General features: G+C 37.6%; 1 protein-coding gene across 1 annotated transcript in view; it reads left to right on the top strand.

The window, feature by feature from the left end:
- FAM149A (family with sequence similarity 149 member A) overlaps positions 1-23,237 on the top strand; it is a 641,502-nt gene that overhangs the window by 303,235 nt on the left and 315,030 nt on the right. Inside the window, exon 5 of the mRNA XM_044062512.1 lies at positions 8,577-8,702. Coding sequence (XP_043918447.1) covers positions 8,577-8,702 — 126 coding nt within the window. The remainder of the gene's footprint in view (positions 1-8,576; positions 8,703-23,237) is intronic.

The following is a 23,237-nucleotide window of genomic DNA, read 5'->3' as shown; positions in this document are numbered from 1 at the left end:
ACAAGGGCATTGGAGGAATGGGAAATCATTTTGCTGGCGAATTCAAGGGGGTAGTATGTTTATTAGTGCACATAAACCTTTATTGACTACCATAGCACATGGGAGATACATACATCAGAAAAAAGCAATTTCATAGACAGATAAATTGCATAGTAATATTATCTTGTTGTTAAATTCCTTTCAGATCCCAGACAGACAAAGTTACCATAAGGAAGCAATGGATGCAGGTATAAGTAAGACTGTTTGTATTGTGAGAAACAGTAAAAATGAGGAGTTAAAACTCGTACAGACATTCGGATAGTTTCCAGATGCAACCTTTAGGTGCCTAGCCTTACATTTACAGTCGAATGTTATCTGTAGAAGGGCCATTAGTAAATAACATGATACTCTTCTAGTTACCATTGATGTCAGTTAAACTGCTAACACTGAATGTGAGACACTCCTCAAGGGAACCTGAAGGAGCATGAGCTTTCAAGTTCCCAAATGACAAACGTTTCTCAAAATTAGGTACACTTGGGAGGTATGAGCATGTTATGGATGTATTTACTCTAGTTTTTTTTTTTTTTTTAAGCCTTTGAGTTTCATTGCTGTTACATATGTGCTGCTGCACCCACTGGTAGAACAGGGCAGCAAATGGAAGTAACTGCCAAGGCCACACTGTTTAATGGATAAATATGTATTTTTGATTAAACTTTCAATTTAGGTAGGAATGATTTTACGGTGTTATTCTTGTAGAGTTTGCTGACACAGATGCTCCTAAGGCAAGTTAACTTGGCCTATATGGTGTGGTATTTGATGTAGTATGGAAATCATAAGGTGACCCACTGACTTGTTATCCATCATCTGTAGGGCGTGGCTCACTTTATGTTATGTGTTGGAACTGGTGTAAGTTAAATGCATAGGTTCAGTTACTACTGTTGTGCCCTATCGCCAACTTTTTATGGGATGCAAGTGAGTGTAGTGGTTGCGCAGTTGATGAACAAGGTGTGGAAGTGTGTAGATTGCTGCTGGAGTGGTGCACAACAAGTTTTGCAGACAGGGAAGCGCAGAGTGGGCTTAAGCCAGTGGTCTGAAAGAAGTGGACTCCTCGGAAGGTCATGGATTCTGCTGGGGTGGATGTTCTGGCCACTGCATTGGTACATAATGAGGTCGCAGGTAATCCCAGTTTATTATGGGCTCATTAAGGCACACCAGAGTCAGTGGGGATGCAGGTGAGTTACTCAGTGGTCATGTTAATTTGAGAAGTTAGCATTGTTCTTCATTGTATTTGGCAGCAGTGGGAAGACAGAAGGGTTTGACAGACCATTATAAAGTACATGTGTATGTGTTGGGGATGTGTGAGGACATGGGCTCCATTGTATGAGTAGAAGTTGGAAGGTTCTGGGATTGCTAGTCGGTGCAGGCCATGGTTTGAGTGATTTACCAGATGTAAATAAAAAAAAAAAAATTCATGGGTGAAATTTTGGGAGGTAAGGGTGGATTAGGGATGCCATGGAGCTTTAGGCTCCTATATTTGGGGGAAATCGTTTTTTTTTTTTTCTCATTGGTCTGCAGGATGAAGTTAGTTGGAGGAAAGATGTACAAGATGGAAGGATGTACGCCACTGTTTGGAGTTAGTTTCAGTTTGTCTGGTATTAAAAGTTTAGTAGGTGAAATGTGGAGAACAGTTACCTTTCTTTGGGACCATAAGGCAGTGGTATGAGTCCTGGTGCGGTCAGGCAAGGTGTGTCAGGTGGGCTTGGAATAATCAGTTGGGGTACAGGATTTCAGGGTAGCTTTTGTTAGGAAGGTGTATGGAATGGCATTGCGAGCATTTGTTAAGTTGTGCTTAGGCTTGGGAACAAGGTAAGACAGTTCATTTGGTCAAGATGGATCTAATTCTGATTAGTGTACTTGTACAGGTGGCAGGGTATGTGACTTTACTAAATTCTGGGTGGTGGTTCATATGTTGGAAGGGTTGAGGTAGGTTTGATAGAGTGAAGAGACTATGGCTATCGACAAGTTGTTTTATTGACAAGATAAGTTCTGTTGGGAGGGTTGGCATTGGTAAATGAAGGTTCATTGGGTTACAATCTACAGGGTATTGGATTTATGGAGTACTGAATTCATTGAGAGGTGGAGCTTGGGTCAGCAAATGCAAGGTTGGTCTTCTAATGTTTTGCTTTTTATTAGATAATGGGTACAGAGGTTGAATTACTATTAAATTGACTTGGTGGAAAGAAGATCTCATTTTAGTCATTAGTATTATATTCTTTGGGGGTAAAAGGATGCTACAGTTAGGCAGGGTGGCATGCATTTGGGCTTGCTTTGTTTTGAATTGCATTGGGCTTTTTGGTGTTTTGGTTGTACATTTGGCAGGTAATGAATTAGTAATAATTACAAAGCTACCATTGGTAGTTAAGATAAGTGACGATGTGTTTGATTTACAGAGGTTTTACAGGGGCATGGGTATTACTTTGGTGCTGGAGAGGGAAGATTGGTTTAATTTCAACTGCCTAGGCAACTGGTTGCTTTGGGTCTTTACATGATAGGCCTTTGGGATATTGATGACTAGGATCCCATTTGGTTTAGAGAGGATGGAGTACACCTAATGATGTTTTAATGTACGATTAGGTTTGTTTTGGAAAGTTTTGTTGGAAGTTCTGGTATAATGGAGGGACAACAGCCTGGTCAGGCTGGTGGGCAGAGAAGAGGGGCAGGCTTGCCCTCTTCTGTTCCCCCTCTGGTGTTGGATGTTCATTTCAATGAGTTAGGAAAGGAAAGTGAGCAGTTGGATGCTGCTTGATAAGTAAAATAAGTGTGCTGAGGTAAGGATGCTGCTTATTTGGTTGGATGATTAATTTAACAAGTGGTAAAGGAAGTGAGTGATGGGATACTGCTTTGTAAGTAAAATAAGTGAGCGGAGGTAAGAAAACTGCTTATTTGGCTGGATTTTAATTCAATAAGTGGTAAAGGAAGTGAGTTATGGGATGCTGCTTCATAAGTAAATAAGTGAGTGGAGGTAAGGTTGCTGCTTATTTGGTTGGATGATTAATTTAACAAGTGATAAAGGAAGTGAGTGATGGGACACTGCTTTGTAAGTAAAATAAGTGAGCGGAGGTAGGGATGCTGCTTATTGAGATAGAGTGAGTGAGGTCACACTGCCCTAGATAACAGTTATATGGATGTTTATGTTGTGATTAATAAATAATATTGGTTAACAAGTTATGTTTATACTAGTTTAATAAAGGTTATCAAACGTGATTCGGTGCAATGTGTGTTTATTGAAGGGGACCAGGACAAATAGTGTTGAGTGTATACATCCATTAACAAATGTAAAATATACATTTAAATGTTATGCTACTTGCTCTACATCTAATGTAGTGTACCTTGCTACCTGTGCAAAGTGTCCATCCTTCTATGTAGGTAAATGCACACAAAGACTTAAGGATCGTATAACAGAATATAAATCTGAAATATGCAGAAATGTTAAAACCAATGCACTTGAAAAACACATGGATGAGAAGGGAAGATACCATGAATTTAAGTTTAGAGTTATAAGCACTATGCATAGGAGCATAAGAGGAGGTGATCTGAATATCAGACTAGAGACCTTAGAGTATGAATGGATAATTAGACTGTGAGCAGACTCTCTACCTGGTATTAATGCAGGAGTGAGCTTGAAACCTATACTAAAGAAAAGACAAATGCTGTTGAAGTATTGCAAATTATTGATGTATCCATTTTAATATACAAATATTAATATTTTTTATACTATTTATAATTTTAGAGTGCAAGATTAAATTTAGACAGGAAATCTTTCATGTTTTAAACTGTGTTTTATGTCTTTAAATATGAATATGCAGTTAATTGTTTTCTTCCAATTGGGCTGTGTCATGAAGGTTTTAGTTTAAATGTATGTGAATAGTAGTTTGTTATGTAGCACACTGAGGAAGGGCATTAGCCTGAAAGCTTTGTGTATTCTAAATAAACAAGTTTGCTACTTAGTATTACCTGCCTAACGTTTCTGATCACTGCACTTTACCTTGCCCTTTGTGAATATTTTGTGTCTGGAGTGGCAGTTAACCTCTTAGATGGTCCTAGCTGTTTTTCCGTGTTCTTCTGATCCACCACTACTCTTTAAAATCTATTAGCCACTTCATCATGCCAAACTTTCATTTTACTGTGAGGCAGGGAGAAGAGTATTACAGCTTTTAATGCTGGTAAAGCTTTCTGTTGCTAGTCTTTCGTGTCTGCTGCATGTGTTCTAGTGCCAGTGTGAGGTGTAACACCTTTAAAAGGTGATTATGCACTTCTCCAGCAACAGAGAAGTACATAACAAGCTTGCTTTTTTCCTATTCCAGAGTATAATTAGTGTGCCTCATGTGCTATGTTAAAGTTATGTTGATGCAATTGGAATGTGCTTCAAGTATGGATTTAAATACTGTGAAGAGTCTATGCGTTTATACATCCAGCAGCTGAGAGCTATACATCCCTTCCTCCTGGCATTGTTATACTCTTTGAGCTGAGTGCTCATTGGGAATATTCTCCTGAAGAAGTTTCTTCCTTATACTAACTGCATATCACCTGTGTTCCCAAGTAATTCTTGGTCAGTTCTCTGAACTGCATCTTTATCTACAACTTTATTAAAGTGCTTAGATGCCTAAGTACTGCACAGCAAATGAATAGAAATGAACACAATGCAAAATAAGCAGGATAAATAGAGAGAATTATATGGCAAAGGCAAGCTAAACATAATGCCCCATGCATTGTTTCAAGAATCAAACATCAGAATTGACTTGGAACTAATGACAGTCATTAGCAATTCGTGTGAAATTAATTCATGGCTCAAGAGGAGTGGAGTGCTTAAATAAAAGAAAAGAACAGAAATGCCAGCTGTCATTCAAAGAATAATTGCTCTCAGGATAGACTCATATGCAAACTTAATAACAAAATTCTTCTAATCTAGACTTGCTGTAAATAAAGAAGTACAAAATGATACAGGAGTCCTGTAGTCCAAACTAGTGAAAAAGGTGGTCAGTAGAAATTAAAATTACATTGACAAGCTCCCAAGACATAAAAAAGATCCAGTAAGCAAAACAGAAAACTGCAATGTACACAAAAGCAGGAAATTATTAGGTTCAGTGGAAAAAGCACTCATTGTGTTAAGACATTGTTGAGCAGAAGTCAATTCTAAAATTTTCCGGTGACACAAGGATCTTGCCATATCATGTCTTCCTTGACTTTCATCCCCAAGAGACATAATTATATAGCCACTGCTCCTGGTCTTTTCCTCAAGAATTCCCACCATAGATAATGGGGTCAGTCCAAGGGCTAAGGGAATAAGGGGATGCAGAATGTACTAAATTGTCAGAGTATTGCTGGAGACAAACAGTGTGTACAAAAATATAAACTGATACCCCTTTGCAAGAGCTTTTACTGGTAAAAAAGCTTTCAGTTATGCAAAACTGGCTTTTTATATAAGCTGTTTTCATCAAAATACGTGACTTCCTGATTATCTGATATGGGGAAGTCGAAGTCTAAACAGGAAATTTTATTAGTATTTCTTAAATTTTCTGATCATCTTTGGGTTATTCATACTTTACATATAAAGGTTAAAAACATCATGGGAATGTATGGTTAGGATTGTAAACATCCTCATGGACCAATAGCCTACCAATTATCTATGAACTTATGAACATTGGTTTTGATATTCTGTACTTGTAACATACCAGTCATAAGTTCATGAAGCATTGTTTCCATTCTTCTTTTTCTGTGTCCTTTCCAGCTTGTTAATGCTGTTTTGACAAATTTATTTATTTGACATTTGTTAACTGGTTTAGTCCACCTGAGCCGAATGCCCATTTTCAGTGGAGAACCAAGGAGTAAAGCTTCAGTTAATTTGCAATCTTATAAAAAAGTTAGGAAAATAACAAAAAAAAAATGATCAATTGAACAAAACACATAACATGAAGTATAATAGCTACAGTTCACATAATTGTTTACTGAAATAGAATTAAAAAATAAAATTACAAAAGAGCTCAATATATGAGATAAGGCTCCTAGTATTTAACAGAAGGAGACATGGTGTTGCCATAACTATTATGTTTTAAATCTAGGAAGAAAAAATGACATAGAGAAGAGGAGGAAAAAAGGGGTGATATATATTAGATGACTAAAAGATGAGTAAGTGAAATAGTTGTCATGTGGGGGTTTGACATGCGCAGGGCCAGGTCTTTTGTAGATAGTGTTTAAGTTCACATTTAAACAGGTCTTTTTGGGAGATTTATCATATGATAAGGGGAAGTGTATTCCAGGCATGGGCTACTGAGAACTTATAAAGAGACTTTCCAATATTCTTGTTAGGCTTGTAGATATCAAGGAGAAGTTTATCAGTTGTGCGAAGGTGACAAAGGGGGCTGTAGTAAGATAATCGATTAGAAATTGAGGGGCAGGAAGAGAGATCATTCAGAATGGAGTGGGTAATATGTACCTGATGAAGTAATAGTTGGTTAGAGAATTTGGGCCATTGGAGTACCTTAAGGGAGAGACAGTGGTGGGTAAGGGAGATTAGTTGCAAATCTGGCTATTTTATTGTAAGTTTGTTCAAGTTTGAAGAGTAGTGTAGTTTGAATATTTGTAAGCATAGGGGCTGCATACAAAAGACAGGGTAATAGAAGAGACTGCGCTAGAGAGAGTTTGGAGGAAGGCGTTAAGGAATTTCTGATTACAATAGAGTAGACCAAGTTTCTGGTGAGTTTTTTTAATGCATTGTTGGATGTGCACCTTGTATTTTAGTTCATTATCAATATTGCTGCCAAGCAATTTGGTATGAGGTTCGAGTGTAATGATGGTTTTGTTGTGGGACGTGATGGAAAAGGAGGATTTGTGATGTGCTAGTGTTCTAGGAAAGAAGAGAAGGAGTTTATTTTTTTTAGGATTGAGTACCAGTTGATTATCTGAGAGCCATGTTTTAACTGAGGAAAAGGTGTCCTGAGTAAGAGCTAAGAGATCAGGAATGCTATTAGCAGTGGTAATAAGAGTAGAATCATCAGCATATTGTAGGAGTGTTGAGAGGTTACAGACAGAATGTAGGTTGTTAATGAAAATATTGAACAGGAGGGGGCTTAAGATAAATCCTTGTGGAACACCAGTGTTGACAGGAGGGAAGGGGGAGAAGTCAGTTTTCCAGCGAATGGATTGTTGCCTATTGGTGAGGTAACTTGAGAACCACTTTATAGAGGAACCAGAAGGATGGAGGTTGGAAAGTTTAGTTAGAAGTCTAGAGTGAGAGACAGTCTCAAATGCCTTCGAGAGATCAAGGAATAAACAAGTTGCTGTCCCGGGCCTCAGCTACTGTTTGGGTGAAGGTATGTGGTGCAGTGAAAGTACTGTGGTGGGGTCTAAAGCCATGTTGGGTGGATGTAAGCATTTTATCATCAAGCAGGTGTTTGAGTAACTGGAATGAATACACTTTTCCAGGATTTTTGAGATAGGGGACAGGATGGCAATGGGCCTATAATTAGACGGATCGATAGAGTTTCCACCCTTATGAAGAGGGACAGTGTAGAAGGATTTCCATATGTCATGGACACAGGCCTCGGTAATGGAATGATTTATGAGTATGGAGACAAGGTAGGTAATGGAGTCTGCAGCAATTTTAAGAAAGTAGGAAGGCAGTTTATCAGTGAAGGGGGAGCAATGTTTGAGTTTGGAAAGGAGAAATTTGATGAAGGAGGTGGGGACAAGTTTGAAAGAGAAGGTATTGTTATGTTGGGGGATGATGGAGGGGTAGAGGAAGTATTATTATTTTGTGTATTAAAAGGTGTTTTGTTGGTGGATGAAGGAGGGGAAGAGAAAGTATTACTATTTTGCGTGAGTTTCTGGATTGTTGCTATGAAATAGTTGTTTAAGAGAGTGGCAGTTTCAGTAGCTGTGTTATGAGGGAAGGAGTTGGGAGTTGGAGGGTTGCTAGGATAAAGACAATGATTAACGAAGTCCAGAATTTTTGGGGATTTTTATGTGGGCTAAATTGGATGAAGCAGAAGACATTTTTCTTATCGCTGTTAACAAGTTTGTGGGCAGGTTTCTAAGCTCTTTATATGGTTGAAGTAGAATAGGGGAGTAATTTTTGACCCAGGTTTTCTAGATACTGTCTCTTTTATGCATAATGGAGTGGGTATGTTTTTTGAGCCAGGGGGCATAGTTAGATTGTATTCTGATTTTCCTGGTAGGTGCAATGGAGTCAAGTATGTCGAGGAATATTTTATTGAAAGATGTTATGGCCTTGTTGAGAGGGAGGTGTTGAAGGAAGGACCATTTTATGTTAGACAATGTGGAGTTAAAAGTATCTGGATTGAATTGGGTGGGTTTATGACATTCCCTGTAGAAGTGGCCTTTGGGAGTATGATACGTCATGATGAGGCAAATTCCTATACATTTGAATGGATGCTATTCCTAAATACTCATCTGAACACACTGTGAGTGCAATAACAACCTGCACCTTATAACATATATGTGATAATTTTGTCGTAATTGTCCTGATTTTCCACTGTGTGATATGTTTTTTTTTAATCTGCTATCTTTATCCTATTTAGAATTCTAGGCCGACAACTACTGCCATCAAAAGATGAGGGTTTTCAGCACTTCCAGACAAAAAAAAACAGCTCTGCAGTGACCAGATCTGCAGCCAATGTTTGCGAGAGCAACACTGAGCTGAAAGAGTAAGTTGTTATCTGCTTAAAAGAAAACATACTGATTCATTAAGAGGAAGAAAAGTGCCGTTTATTTGCTCAGTTATGATTAAGAGAAAAAAAAGTTAAAAATAACACACTGAGACAGACTGAGATTAGAAGATGTAACCATTCTATAGGGCTTCAGATTTTTACTTGTGTTTTGCCCACTACTATGAGTGCTTTTTTTTCTGGGTAGAAGTTCTAAAAACCTTATTGCTGAAGAAAAAGCAAATAATGTTTAGCAATACTCTTTTTTTTTTTTTTGAAATAGTCACATCCTAGAATTCCTTGATAAAAATGAGGATTAGTAATGAAGGGTATTAAACTTAGAAGTAGCATGAAACAAAAACATCTGCGGTAGATGTGTGCATGCTGGAGAGGAGTGTTGCAAAATGAATCATGGTTATTCATTTAAATAGCTTTGAACTCTTATTCTACAGTATAAACAGCTATTGGTTTGAATAAATTTGAATTCTGCCTGAGAATTTTTTGACACACTTCAAGGAATAAATCATTTTTTCCATTCTCTGCACAAGAAGTTCAAAGACTATACCAATTACTTTATAAAGAGAGTATTTTGCTAGTGTGGCCAAATATGTATTAATTAATTCAAACTTTCAACTAAAACTATTATATATGTATATACGAATTTGGGAAACAATTTGCCAAACTTTACTGAGTTGCCTTCTTTATTTTTGATGACATCAGAGATCATGCTGTTGTGTAGATTTCTGCTCTCTCTCCCTTTTTAGGGGCTTAATTCTTTGGCGATTATGATGCTTACTTCCCACCCACCTAAAAAGTCAATTTGTTCTTCAAGGAAACAAGACTTCTATTGCCTATTTATTCTTCCATGGAATAAGGGATGATCTGAAGAACCAATGCAATGCATCTTGCTTATGAAATTGAGGGTTTTCTATTATCTACCTAATGATTTCTCCTTGTATGTGTCTGTATATTCCAAATGATGACATCCAATGGGTTCTCATGAAGGGCATGTCTCTCATTTCTACAAGTGTCCCCTCAAAGATCCTGCCCACTTGAAGTCAAAGCATGAATATAAAACAAACTGGTAAAACACAAGATGAAAGCGATTATCTGACAAGTAAAATTTTATAGAGGTATGAGTGGCGTGTATAGTGTTCTTCCTTTGTGTTTTACCACTTGAAGTCAAGCAGCTCTGGTAAAACGTCCCATAAGTCTACATAATGAAAATTAATATATAGACTGAATTAAATATTTATTGCCCTATATTGTTATTCTTACAATGCAATTATCTTAACATTGCTCTTAGTATCATTTGCACTTTGCATTGTGTACTGTTTCTCCATATTGTAGAGCAGATAACCTATGTTAATTGTATATCCGGTTCATATTATAGTTATGGCAGCCACTGTTTACTGTATTATTATTTTTTCTTTTCTTTGATCACAACTCATTGCTGAAAAGGGGAGTGTGGGCAATTCTACCTACTACCTGGTTAGCAAACAGACAGACAAAGAAATTAACAAACAATTCCTAGTCTTCACCAGAGATTTTAACACAGAGATTGCACCACAGATATATGTCCCATAGTCATACCTCATAAAGAGCTAAGCAGGCAGGTGCCATTTGATCAGAAAAGATATCCAAATCTCTGATGGCTGTGTCAGATTTAAGTGGAACATTATCAATGTGGTAAGTGGGAAGTAATGCTAGATTTACTAAAATAACTGTAATGCATTTCTTGGCATTGAGGGTAAGCCCATAATTAATACTCTAAGCATTTGTTTGGGCTAGCCTTTGCTGGAGAATTTGATTATCAGAATGGGATTTGATAACTGCCCACAGGTTGCATCAACAGACTTGGTTAGCCATAGTTTACTGATCTCAGTTTTCATGCAAAAGAATTATATATTAAAGAAGGGGGTGAGGCAAAGACAGAGCCAGTTGGGAAACTGCTGGTGATACTTTTCTGTCAACCGGAAACACCCCTGACCTTAACTGCATGAGCTCGGATAGTTAGCCAGATACCTATACAGCCAGCTAAATATAGATTAATGTTGATGTAGGTGAGTTTGTCAGTAATTTTAGTTTGAGGGGTGTCAAAGGCCTTGGCCAGGCTCAGGTAAGTAGCATGGACTCTATGCCCCTTACAATTACTTCAGTAACCTTTTCAAAAAAGTTAGGCAGGTTGAGCAGGCCAGGTGGATCCAGGGTCACCTTTACCCTAATTACATACATCTGGCATGTGTTAAATACATTTGAAAAAGATAATCAAACAAATGTATGCTTAGATTGAATTTTTCCTGATAGCTAACTAATTATCCCCTACCGACAAAGGAGAACTTTAACATAACTAGTGATCTGTGATATTAAAAACAAATTGTACTGTTTCCAGATATATTACAACCACTATTTCGCTGAGCTCAGAGTTGGTCACCTCATCTTTCAGGGTGATTACTGGAAAAAATTAAGCTTAACAGAAGAAGGGGAGTACAAATTACTACACTCCCTGATGTGAAACATGGCCGCCTGCTTTATCCAGTCTAACCAGAAAACAGTACACAACTTACCCTTCATGTCAAAAGTTTTGCAGGATTATTAAAAAGCTTAGTTTGAACATGAGGGAATGAGATTCCTCTCATAATTTAAGAAATTAGGTCCTATAATTTTCATCATAAATCGGTCATGTGCCTTACAACATGACTACATACGCTTGTCCCTACTTTTTGTTTATCTGCAGTTATTGTAAACATAACTAAACCACAGCTATATTGGACAGTGACTTAATAAATGAATCTGTTATTGTTACACTCACTAAGCACAATGAAAAATACATAGCAGTGATCATTGCTTGAATGGAAATGCATGTTGTTTTACTGGTAAAAAAAAAAGTTTACTTTTGCTGATGTTAAGAACGTGTGCCCTTCTTTCTCTGAGAGTTATACAACTGGATCTAAGTTAAGAGGCTTTTATTAGTGTGCCAGGATGACATTTACAAATATAACTCAGAATTCCGAAAATACGCAATTAATGATAAACACTCCATAATAAAAATAATATGATTTCAATATGGAGGAAAAGAAGAAAGTAAATACGGTATAAAAATTAACTTTTGTCAGTGATGACTATAGTAGTGATGCACTGGGAGGCTTGTGAAAGAGCTAGTTAGAAATAACACACCTTAATGAAAATGAGGCTATACAATTTAATCTTGTGGGGTAATACTGCACCCATCTTAGGGGCTGTGTGGTTTAAATCTTTGCTTGCTTTCCCATATAATTGCTTAAAGCTGAAAATAATTTTTTTTGGTAACAATTTGAAATGTCGAGAACCATCTAGAACAAGTCCAAAAAATGCAGAGATTCACTGGCCAAAAGAACTGACAGTGCTACGTCTGAAATGTCATTTCTCAGAATATTCCCTTTTCCCTGAGGTATGGCAGTTTCAGAGTTAGTATATATATGGGCAGTACAGGGAGGCTTGCCTCCCAAAAAAGAAGTTTTAAGAAGAGCGATTTTTGAGATTCACTTTTCTCTGGGTTTTCCGTCTTTTTTTTTCGGCTTTTTGGTGCTTTGCATTTGAAATGCCGATGTTTCAGGAGGGAGCCTTTTTTTTCTTCTTTCAGTGTTTAATAGAGCAATGTATAACCTGCGAAATGAATCTAGCGGTTGATATGATGCTCATTTGTGAAGTATGGAGAATGAATTTATTTAACATTATTAACTAGAGAAGAAAACAAAACCAATATGAAACATAAATATAGCATCAAGCAGGATACTCATGGAAAACCAGGTTGTATAACTGAAACAGCAGAATCAAGATGACTTCTGTTTCTATATTACTTCATTTCTGGCTTCAGAGTTTTCCTTTCATCTTGATTGCTGAAGTCTTTGTCTTTAAAAAAGTTCCAGCATCATCATGACCTATGACATTGTACTATTCGTGAATCACTTGTTCAGGAAGCTGGCACCTTTTTCTAGGGCTGTATACTGATCACTATATACAGTACATATTCTAGTATTGTCAGGATTTGTCATTAGGCAGCTATTATTTCTGATATATACTCAGTACTCATTCTAATGCAATAATCATTTATCATAATATTACTAGAACATTTGAACAAAGTTAATTAATATCAGTCCCGCACACGTAATATTGTGAGTGAGAGAAAGGTGGTCTACCACCATACCTCTCAACCTCTTAGAGCAAGAAATCTGGACAGAGCCATACATAAAAGTGGGACAAAGTCCCAAAAATGGGGACGATTTTTAAATATTGTTTTTACAAACTTAGAAAGTTGATAGAATGACAGGTTTTGCATTAGCATGAATTTTCTGCATTGTAGGACGTCTGAAACTCAAATGTCTGTCATCATATTCTAACTTCAGTCTTTAATAATTTGCCACTAATTTGCCAGAAAACCACAATTTTATGAAAAATGGACCAAAAATATGAGTAAAATATCTGTACATTCTGCAAAAATCTGTACAGTGGAGAGGCATGTATACCACTGGTCTGTTGTCTTAGCAATACAAAAGTAAATGTATCTGAGTGCCACTTTAAAGTATGTAAATAATGAATGCAAAATGTGTGTAACAAGTATCAGAATATAGTAAACAGTACAGCGCTCTGCCTCAGAGTTTGAAATTCCTACTGCCCAACTATATTCCAGGGATCACTCCGAGACCAAAATACAAAGACATGCATCTGGAATATTTGTCCCTGAGCCTCCGCTGAAACCTGGCTTCATTGCAAGCTGGACTTTCCTGGTAAACAAATGTTAAATAAATAAACAAAGACAAATGCATTGCCACCGCACATCATACAAAATTCGATTTAAAGTAGTTAGTGTTTTTTTGTCTGGAGATATGAATCAGGTTCAAAGACAGGTGCTGCAGAACTTAACCACATAGATAACGTATGTCTGGAGATATGATTCAGGTTCAAACACAGGTGCTGCAGAACTTAACCACATGGATAAAGTACTGTGCCATGTTTTGTTAAGAATGTCTGTCAAGCAGCATTTCTAAACAGAAGCTTCAGCTATTCACTGCTGACTTTTTCTCTGCAGGCCGGTAGAGCCCTTAGACATGCAATGTAGTAGTCCCTCATGTAACAAGCAAAAGAGCTTATGTTACAGAACGGGACCTTTCTCATAACATTTAATGTACATGTTGTCTGGCTTTACTTGTAGTATTTTCTTCTATAAATACAAATTAGTATAAAAGTTTGCCTTAAGAGAATGACTTTATTTTTATTTTATTTATGTTTTTTTGTTTAATTGCATTTGCTAGGGGCAAAGACATGGAGAAAAGCTCCAAGTATAGATAGACAAAGTATATACAAAAAAAAAAACATTAAAGTATCATATAAAAATACATATTTTACAATGATCGCTCATTACTATTCAAAAATGACTACATTGATTGGACAGACTAACTACCACGCCCATTGTAAATCGAGCAAATACCAATAGAAAAAAGTTTGGTAGCTAAGCACCATTAAGCAGCCAGACTTTCTTCTATTCATATATGCTACAGAGGCTTATGTCTCAACTGTCCAGATTTTCACAGAAGGTCCAGATTTTTGCCTCATATTTTTGGCTTGTTTCTCATAAAAGATGTAGTTTTCTGACAAATATCTGAGGAGTGAAGTCACTAAATAATAGACATTAGAGTTTCAGACTTCATATCCTTCAGACAATGCATGAAACCTAAATCCTGTTATTCTAGCAGCTTTTTAAGTTTATAAAAGCAACATTTTCAATCGGTCCCTATTTTTGGGCTTTTACCCCTATTATTCAAGGCTTTGCCCATATTTCTTGAGCTAAGAGGTTGATAGGTATGTACAACGGGCAGAGCAGATACAAGGAAAATCAAGGACATTCTGCAAAACTTAAGAAACGTACCTGATTTTCCTTATATTTCTGCTGTGTCTCATACCTCTAAACTGTCCAGATTTTACAGTTTAAAAAAAAAAACAATGTAGATCTTCCTTTCTCTGTTGGTTGTTTTGAAGAGCAATGATTTATTTAGAAAGCATGGGAACATACATCCCATACACATGCACAGCACATCAACAATCAAGGAAGAATGAAGAAACAACATGCTTTATGATGGCATTATACAAAGGCATAATTTAAGAAGGGTAAGCAATTTCTTTCTTAAATAAGGTCATTGTATAATAACAGTAACTGATGCATAGGTGTGGATATGTGGGGATTTACCCATGGTTGGCTTTGTTTAATCACAAAGGCTCCGCCCTTGTGATCAAACCATGCCGACCGTGGGTAAATCCTTAATATACCCACACCCACTCTTTGGTTATTGCTAAGCGTAATGTATAAATGAATAACTCTACAATAAGCTAACAGAAGATGAAGACAACAAATACTATAAATAAATCCAATACATGAATTCCAACTGTCTGTAGTAGTGAATACCAATTTTATTCTCTCTCTTGAACATAGACCATGAACCTTCTGAGACTAACCCACTCTACAAAAAGATAAATTCTACAATGTAATAAGTCAGAAGACATTGCTATGAAGCAGTTTTTCTCTGCTAATTAGTATTTTCAGTAGTACTACACATCTGAATAAAGAAACACATATATATATATATGACATGGACCTAATATGCTTCTACTACAAATAAATCAGTAGGTCTACTTTTAAAAATAATAGAAGTTTGACAGTTGGCCATTGTGCCTGATTATTAAAGTCTTATAAACTATCTGTCAGACTTCCGTTTTAAGGTAGTTTTACTACTCAAAAAAGAAGTTTGAGAGTTATTTGAAAGTTAGTTTATAAAGAAAAATATGTGTAGAAAAGGCATAATTTTGCCAGGCAGATTTTAAGCTGTCTAATAAGGAGTGATGATTATTGTCCTCTTATTTGACAAACCATCCATACACCTGGATGGGTGGTCTTCCTGATGCTTGTCATATTGATCACTGCTGTAATAGACATAGCTGTATGGAGTAATATCTTGCAGAGGATATAACAAACAGACAGCTTTCAAAACTTCAGGGCACCTTCCATGCACCCAAACTGTCAGGCAGCTCAAGATGAGCTAAATAAAGACAGGTTTAGGTCAAAGGCCTCTACAGCTGTACTGCCTCTGAAGAGTACACTCCTCTGATGGTATTGCGGATCAATGGTTAGCTTGTGCTGTTCCTGTATTGGGCAGATAAAGTCCCCTTTGAGAGAAAAAAAAATCTCATTTTCCTATTTCTGTTGCTGTTTTATCGCTTTCCTCTTCGGGAAATTATTTTAAAGCTAGGATTATTTCAGTTTAAAAGTGGTGTAAAGTAACTGAAAATATTTTTTCTGTGGAGAAATGTTGTTTATTTTACTTCTGTGGGGCTGGCATAGTATTCTAAAATGATTTCTACTCTGTTTTTTTTTCTAAAAGTAACCTTTATATTCTGGTAGTGTTTAATGGCATTAGCTACTTCTCTTCCCTGGGAAAGTGGCACCATTTTCATCTTGACCAGGGAACACTCTACTGGTCCCACAGACAGCTTCTTTCAGCCACAAAAAGAAAAAAAATAAGCAAACAGCCTTTGTCACCACAGCAGGCTAGTAATTTGCCTGAGTTACAGGCAGATGTTCTGGTCATTTGTTGTACCTCAGACCACTTACCTTTTACAATAATAAAACAACTCTGACCCAAAATAAGCCACTCTAGCGCTTCGGTGTCACCACCTTCAAGGAATATCGAACAAATTTTCCAGATCCTACACCCATTCGTCATGCTCTGTCAGCTTTAGAGGATGCATGTATTACTGCCTGAAATTTTCCCGATAGTCAGTCGGCTGTTCCTAAAAGGCAGACAGAATGTATAAAGTTCCTCATTCTTTTAAATTTTTATACACTCTTCCCAAACCTGACCCAGCAGCTATAGCTCTAGTTGATCCCAATACTGTTAAGCACTAGTCCTACTCTTTCTGATAAGGATGAACAAATTTATTGACAGGCATGGGGAAAAAAGTGTATATTTCTGCAACTATGATTTTCAGAATTTTGAATTATCAGGCTCGCACTTTAAAGCCTAGTCTAATTGTGAAACTATGACGAATGTTTTATCTGCACTTTCTTCGTGTGAATAAAAATCTCGTTTAAATAACTTAGTTTCTCCTATTTCACAGGTCACTACTCATTGTTTGCAGTGTGTATATGACTCTGTTGATACTTTTCCAGCATTATGGCTGGCTGCATTCTCAGAACCTTTCAGATTATGATAAAAATTATATTTTAAATTCACTCTTGGAGAGAGAGAGAGAGAGAGAGAGAGAGATTCAGTGTCTGGCCACTCTACTGCAGAGGTGACCAAAAACATGATGAAAGGGGCAAGATCATCCTAGGACTCTCTTAGATTTTTCATCCCACTTTCCCAAATTTTCCAAGAGATTTTCTATCTTCTCATGTAATTTTGGCAAAAAGCAGATAAACAGTCTCAACACTATACATGTAAATGGATGTTTAAAAAAGAAATGGCAAGGGGATTCCAAAAAGAAGTCTCAAACCTCCCAAAATCAATAACAGTCTGAAAAAGTCTGAATGACTGTTCAGGAGATCTTATGACCTTGTCTCATCTTGGCCCCTTTTTATCTTCCAGAAAGTATGAATCTTCATTTTTCTCTTTGGCAACAGAGAGTTTCAGACAAATGGATTCAGAATATTATTCATCAATATTAGAGATTGTAGTGGGAGGAAATTCCACCTTTCCAGGGGTTCATTCCTCATCCAACATATCAGAATCTTTTGTTTCCACTGGTTCTTCATCACATGCTCCTTCAAGGAGTGAAAGAACCAATTCTTTCCTCCTAGGAGGGGTAGGGTTTTACTGAAGAATGTTCCTAGTGACAAAGAAAGAGGATGCTTGGAGGCCAGATCTGGATCTTTCTTTCCTAAACCTGTTTGAGATAGTGCCCAAATTCAGAATGATGTCACATCACAACTTCTTACCTCTGCTTCATCTTTTAGGTTTCTTGGTAAAACTAGACGTAAAACATGCTTATCATGACAACCCTGTTCATCCAGAGTTCAGATGTTTCTTAAAGTTTTATGTGTCTGGATCATAGTATGAGTTGTTTGCCTTACTCTTTGGACTATCCACTGCACCAAGGGTGTTCCCAAAGTTTCTAGCTCCAGTTGTAGCTCATTGCAACTTACAGGTATCCACGTTTCAATATTTAGACAATGTGCTAACTTTGCAGAGTCATTTTCAAGGTGTCAGGAATCTCCCTCCTGGGTGAGAGATCTCTTACCCAAGCTGGGATTCCAAGAAAACATTCAAAAGTCTTTCTTGACTCTTTCACAGATTATTGTGTTCCTGGGATATCATCTAGACACCTCAGTTCAAATAGCTTTTCTTCCACCGTTAAAAACAGATCTATAGATCTATTTCTAAGGTTTTCCACTCAGATTTTGGTAACTGCAAGGGGATATCTCATAATTTTGGGTCTCATGGCATCTATGATTCTTATGATTCCCCTGGCAAGACTCCATGTGAGAAAGATACAGTGGTATCTGAAATCTCTTTGTTCTCAGCTCCATCACCCTTTATCTTTTCAAATTTCAGTGCTGGAAGTTGTTAGAAGAGAACTCACTTGGTAGAAAAATGGGTATCCTTAAATCCAGGTGTCTTCTTCTCCCTCCATGCTCCAAAGCAGTCAGTCACCACAGATGTCTTGGACTTTGGGGAGCAGTTTCAGGTATGATAAAACTGCAGGGGCTGTGGGACAGCAAGGACAGATACAAGTGCATAAATATCAAGGAGATGCTTGCCTTGATTAAGTCACTCATCTCTCTGAACCATCCATGCACAGTCATGTGGTACATCAACAAGCAAGGTGGAACCAGGTCACACACCCCTTTGCAGACTAGCCATATTAGTTTGGAATGTGGCTTCACAGCACAATATTGCTCTCCATCCATCATGCATGCCGTCAGAGCAAAAGATGAGCAGGGCCAGGGTAGACCCTCATGAATAAAAACTAGATCAGGTGGTCTTCCAAGATTTGAGCCAAGATTTGATCCATCTATGAGGAGTTCCCTGATTCAAGATTTGATCCATCTATGAGGAGTTCCCTAAGTAGACCTCTCTTTACCTCCTCTCTGAACAATCCACTTGCAAGATTCTGTTCCAGGACTCCACACAAGAATGCCTGGGAGACAGATGCATTTTCTTTTCTTTTGACATGAATGTTCCTGTATGCTTTTTCACCCTTTCCAGTAAAATATACGGTACTTTTGAGGATTTAAAAGGAATCCCTCAAGATCATTCTGGTGATGCCCTTCTGACTCAGGCAACCATGGTTCTCCCTTTTTTTTTTGGAAATTGTCATGGGCAATTACCACAAGCTTCCTCACAGACTGGGTCTACTCAGGCAAGATCAGGAGTATTTGATACACCTCTAAATCAGTCAACTTCAACTGACTGCCTGGATGACAGGGTATTAATTCCTTTTAAGCACGTTTACTGAGGATGTGCATCAGATACTAATGGACGCAAAAAAGCCTGCTGCTTAAAAATAATATTTCCAAAACCTGAAACACTATAAACACCTGCACTATAGACCTTAACGTTTACTGAAAAATAAACAGAATCAGCTGGTGAGACATATGCCTCTCCCAAAGAACATGACATTTGTGGAATAGGCTATACTTGTACATTAAACAAAGTAGCTTCCTCCCCTTTTAGCACATCTTAGATACATGGATGGGTATCTGTAAACACACTGTTAGTGTCCTCCCACAGTCCTTTCAAGAAAAGGGTAGCATGGCTGGATATGTGGTCTACCAGTCTCATTGCCTGACATCAAACTGTGAAGCTATAAATAATAGATATTACTGCACACTCAAGGTGTGAGAAACATATTTTGATACTGGAGCTGTGACATTTTGCTTGGTTATTTATTTTGCGGGGGAAGAAAAAGCGGCTGTTTTAAAAGGATTCTGGAAAGCAACATAAGGTGCATGGTGTGGTAAAGAGAAGGAAGATGTCAGCAATTTTGGATTCAAGTTGCTAGTACAAAGCAGCCATTTTCATTAATGACAAATACAGTGTAACAGTACTTAGCAAGACTGTCTATTTCAATAGTACTTTTCTATGTCAGGGAGTCTGAGTGGTCTATATTACGTGATCGAAGGTTTAGTTAATCGAATAACTAAATGTTGATTACTAAAAGTTGAAGACCCAAAACAATGAACAACAGTTTCCACTTAAGGAAACAATGCTGTTGTCCTATCTAAAAAAAAAATACACACAAATGAAGTGAGGGGCTTCGCCACCCACACCCCCCATAACTAAATATACCAACTCTGAGATCACTCCACATTGAAAAAAGGGCAAAATCTGCATAACGGCCAAATAACTTGTTTCCCTGAAAGGAAACTGACGTTCACACTTTTGGGTCTTCGACGTTTAGTGATCGGCATTTAGTTATTTGACTAACTAAACATTCGATCACGTAATATAGACCTAGTCTGAACTTTACATCAAATTCCACTCTTACCTGGTTCCAAAGCTACTTAACTGACAGATACCAAGCTGTGAAATGAGGAAATTATCTCTCCTCAGCTGCCCATAACTATAGGAGTCCCACAGGGTTCTGTCTTAGGACTACTACTATTCATAATCTTCACAAATGACCTCCATACCTCCACACAGCATGCATCTATCATTCAGTATGCAGATGATACTACCTTAATCTGTGCTGCACAAAACATTCCCACCCTCCTGAAAACAACTCAACTAGCATTCTCTGACGTTGAAAACTACCTTACCAAAGCCCAACTTATCCTCAATCTAAAGAAAACTCAGCTTATGATTATAACCAGTTCTAACAAAAACACTAATAACAGTCAATTCACTATCTACTTCACAAATACTACTCCAATCACTCCAGTGGCACTGGCTAAGCTATTGGGAATAACCATAGACTCCCACCTAAACTTTGATAGTAATCTCAACTTAACTATTAAAAAAGTACATGCCAAACTGGGATCATTCTACCGTATCAAACCATTTCTTACCAACAACACAAGATCAGCCATTGCTCACTCCTAGCTTCTATCCTCCCTACTGTATGCATCTCCCATTCTGAGTAATCTCAACAAAACTGAACTAAGCAAAATGGAAGCCTGCTATAACAGAAGTGTCTGCTTTGCTGCAAATTTCTCATATAGAACTCATCACTGTACTGCTTGAACTGCCCAACCTCCTAACCTACAATCAGCTCTGCCTCTGTTATTCTATCTGTTACCTTTCCAATATGTGTCCTGCCCTCAAAATCCTAGTACAACATCACTCAGCCAAAAGGCTTCGTAGATCATCAAGCAAACTACCACTAGAAGTCATCAACAGCTACAATAGCTTTGGAGACACACTATATAGAAGTTCAGTGGCTAAAAAATGGATCTCTCTCCCCACTAGCATACAAAACACATCGTCCAAAGCCTCCTTTAAATACCTCATTAGGCAACATCTCAAGCAAAGTTGGCAGTGCCATGACTGCTCCCCAGGATAGTGAAAGCGGATAAAGTACACATACTAAACCTAGAGTAATTGATAACAGTTTTCACTCTTACTCACAAACACTGGCTAATGTACAATGTATGTACTGTACCTGTGTACTATGTATGTATTCTACCTATGTTCCAAATTTCAGCTGTACACCACAAATCTATTAATTACCTTTATTTTTAAATTAATATTTTCTTGTTTGTTCTCTCCACTGTAACTGCTGATGTGCTGCATACCACTGTAAAAACATGTCTATTGTAATTTGTGTGTATACTGATCATGTCTAAATATCTAAATGTATCTGTAATTTTTCTATGTGGAGCTTTTCTCCCCGTGCTTCTGCTGAAAAAAAGTGTTTTCAGCTCAGTCAGACACCCCCAGTTAACAAATATAAAATAATAAAATAATAATAAAATTGTAACTGCCCTCTACTAATACTTAATACCTTGCTCAGCTACAAAATGTGTCAGTACAAAAAGACATAAGTAGGTAATAAAGAGGAAGGAATGTTAGTTAAGTGTGTGAATCTGTGGATGTTTTTCTCTTCTCATGATTATATTTATAGTATGTTAAATGGAAAACAATTAACTAGCACATTATCATTGCATTAGGTAATGGGTAAAATAACATACTTGTTCGTATGGGTTCAAATCCAAGCAGTAGCAGTTAGGTCTTGTGGGGGTTGGGGGTTGGCATAATGTCACAGATAAAAGGTACAGGGTTTGATTCTCACCCTTGAGGAATAATTGGCTAGGTTTTAAATGACCCACAAGAGCAGCTAATCTAGCATTTATCTATGAACCCAAGTCAGTATGTTTTTCAACTTTTGAGGGCTACACACTCAAGTGTGATAGCCATTATTGTGCTTTAAAAATGTTTGTTTTACTGCATCTGTTTTAATTTTGGGGAAAAAAATCCTATCTCTCTCTACTTGTTTCCCACTTTTCTATAACCACTAGAGTCCAGTTTCCAGATTTTGCTGAATTCTAGGCTGTTTTGTAGTTACTGTGTTGCCCAAACCTTACTAAGAAAGAAGGAAGCTTCTCTGTTCATTAGTGAGAGTGGTGACCCTTGAGTAGACTACCTGTCACTGGAGGAGTGGTTTCAGCTCAGAATCTGTAGTTTTACTGGCCATTTTGGGCTATTTCTATCCCTTTCATCTTTCTGTTTAAAAACCCATGTTTGCATGGTTTTGCACATTGCGCAGCACCGTTTAACTAGGGTTAAACTATTCCTGGTGCCAGAAAGTCTGCTCTTCTAATTTTCCCTTAGAACTAGCCAGTTTTCTAGTTTTAGCACTCAAAACTGTTTCCTTGTGCTCAGCACTTGTTCATAACTTGTTGCAAGTACTAAATAATCTACAAATTACTGCAGCACTCAACTTTCCTCACTTGTCTAGAGGAAAACAGTTTCTAGTACTTAACTTAATAAGCACCTGTCCAGGCATGTCCAAGGGTTTTCCCTGTATTTCCCCTCTCCACCTGATGAATCTGGGCATCTTGGGGCAATGTAGCAATTGCCTCATGTAGACTGACAATCCTCTCCTCCTACCACCCAACACTACAACCTGTGAGAGATGCACTTATATAGCCAAACTGGAAGCCAAGCTCTCTCCAGCCAAAGATGTACTAGACAGTCAAGAGGAGAAGGTAAACACCTGCACCATACCACACTCAACACACAGCCCATCAAAATCTACACCACTTAAACCCACACATAGTAACACAAAACACACACCTACATTCGCAGTGGCTCTCAATAAAAATCTGCCCAAACAACAGAGACCTCCAAAGCTGAAACACAAGCAACCACCACCCTCCAACACTCCCCAAATTACACATTGCCCACAAAATCAGTGTGCCACTCAACCTCAGCCCATAAGGCAAAACAATGTACCTAACACACTAGTCATAGGTGACTCTATAATCAGGCACACTGAGGTCCCACTCACCAGGCTAAATAAAGAGGAAGTTACTGTTAGCTGCCTGTCGGGTGGCAGGATCTG

This window comes from Protopterus annectens, chromosome 2.part1, assembly GCF_019279795.1.
Source record: "Protopterus annectens isolate FY-2018-M chromosome 2.part1, PAN1.0, whole genome shotgun sequence".
NCBI classification, from domain to species: Eukaryota; Metazoa; Chordata; order Ceratodontiformes; family Protopteridae; genus Protopterus; species Protopterus annectens.
Note: the sequence above shows the minus strand (reverse complement) of the source record. Positions and strands in the feature narration are given on the sequence as shown.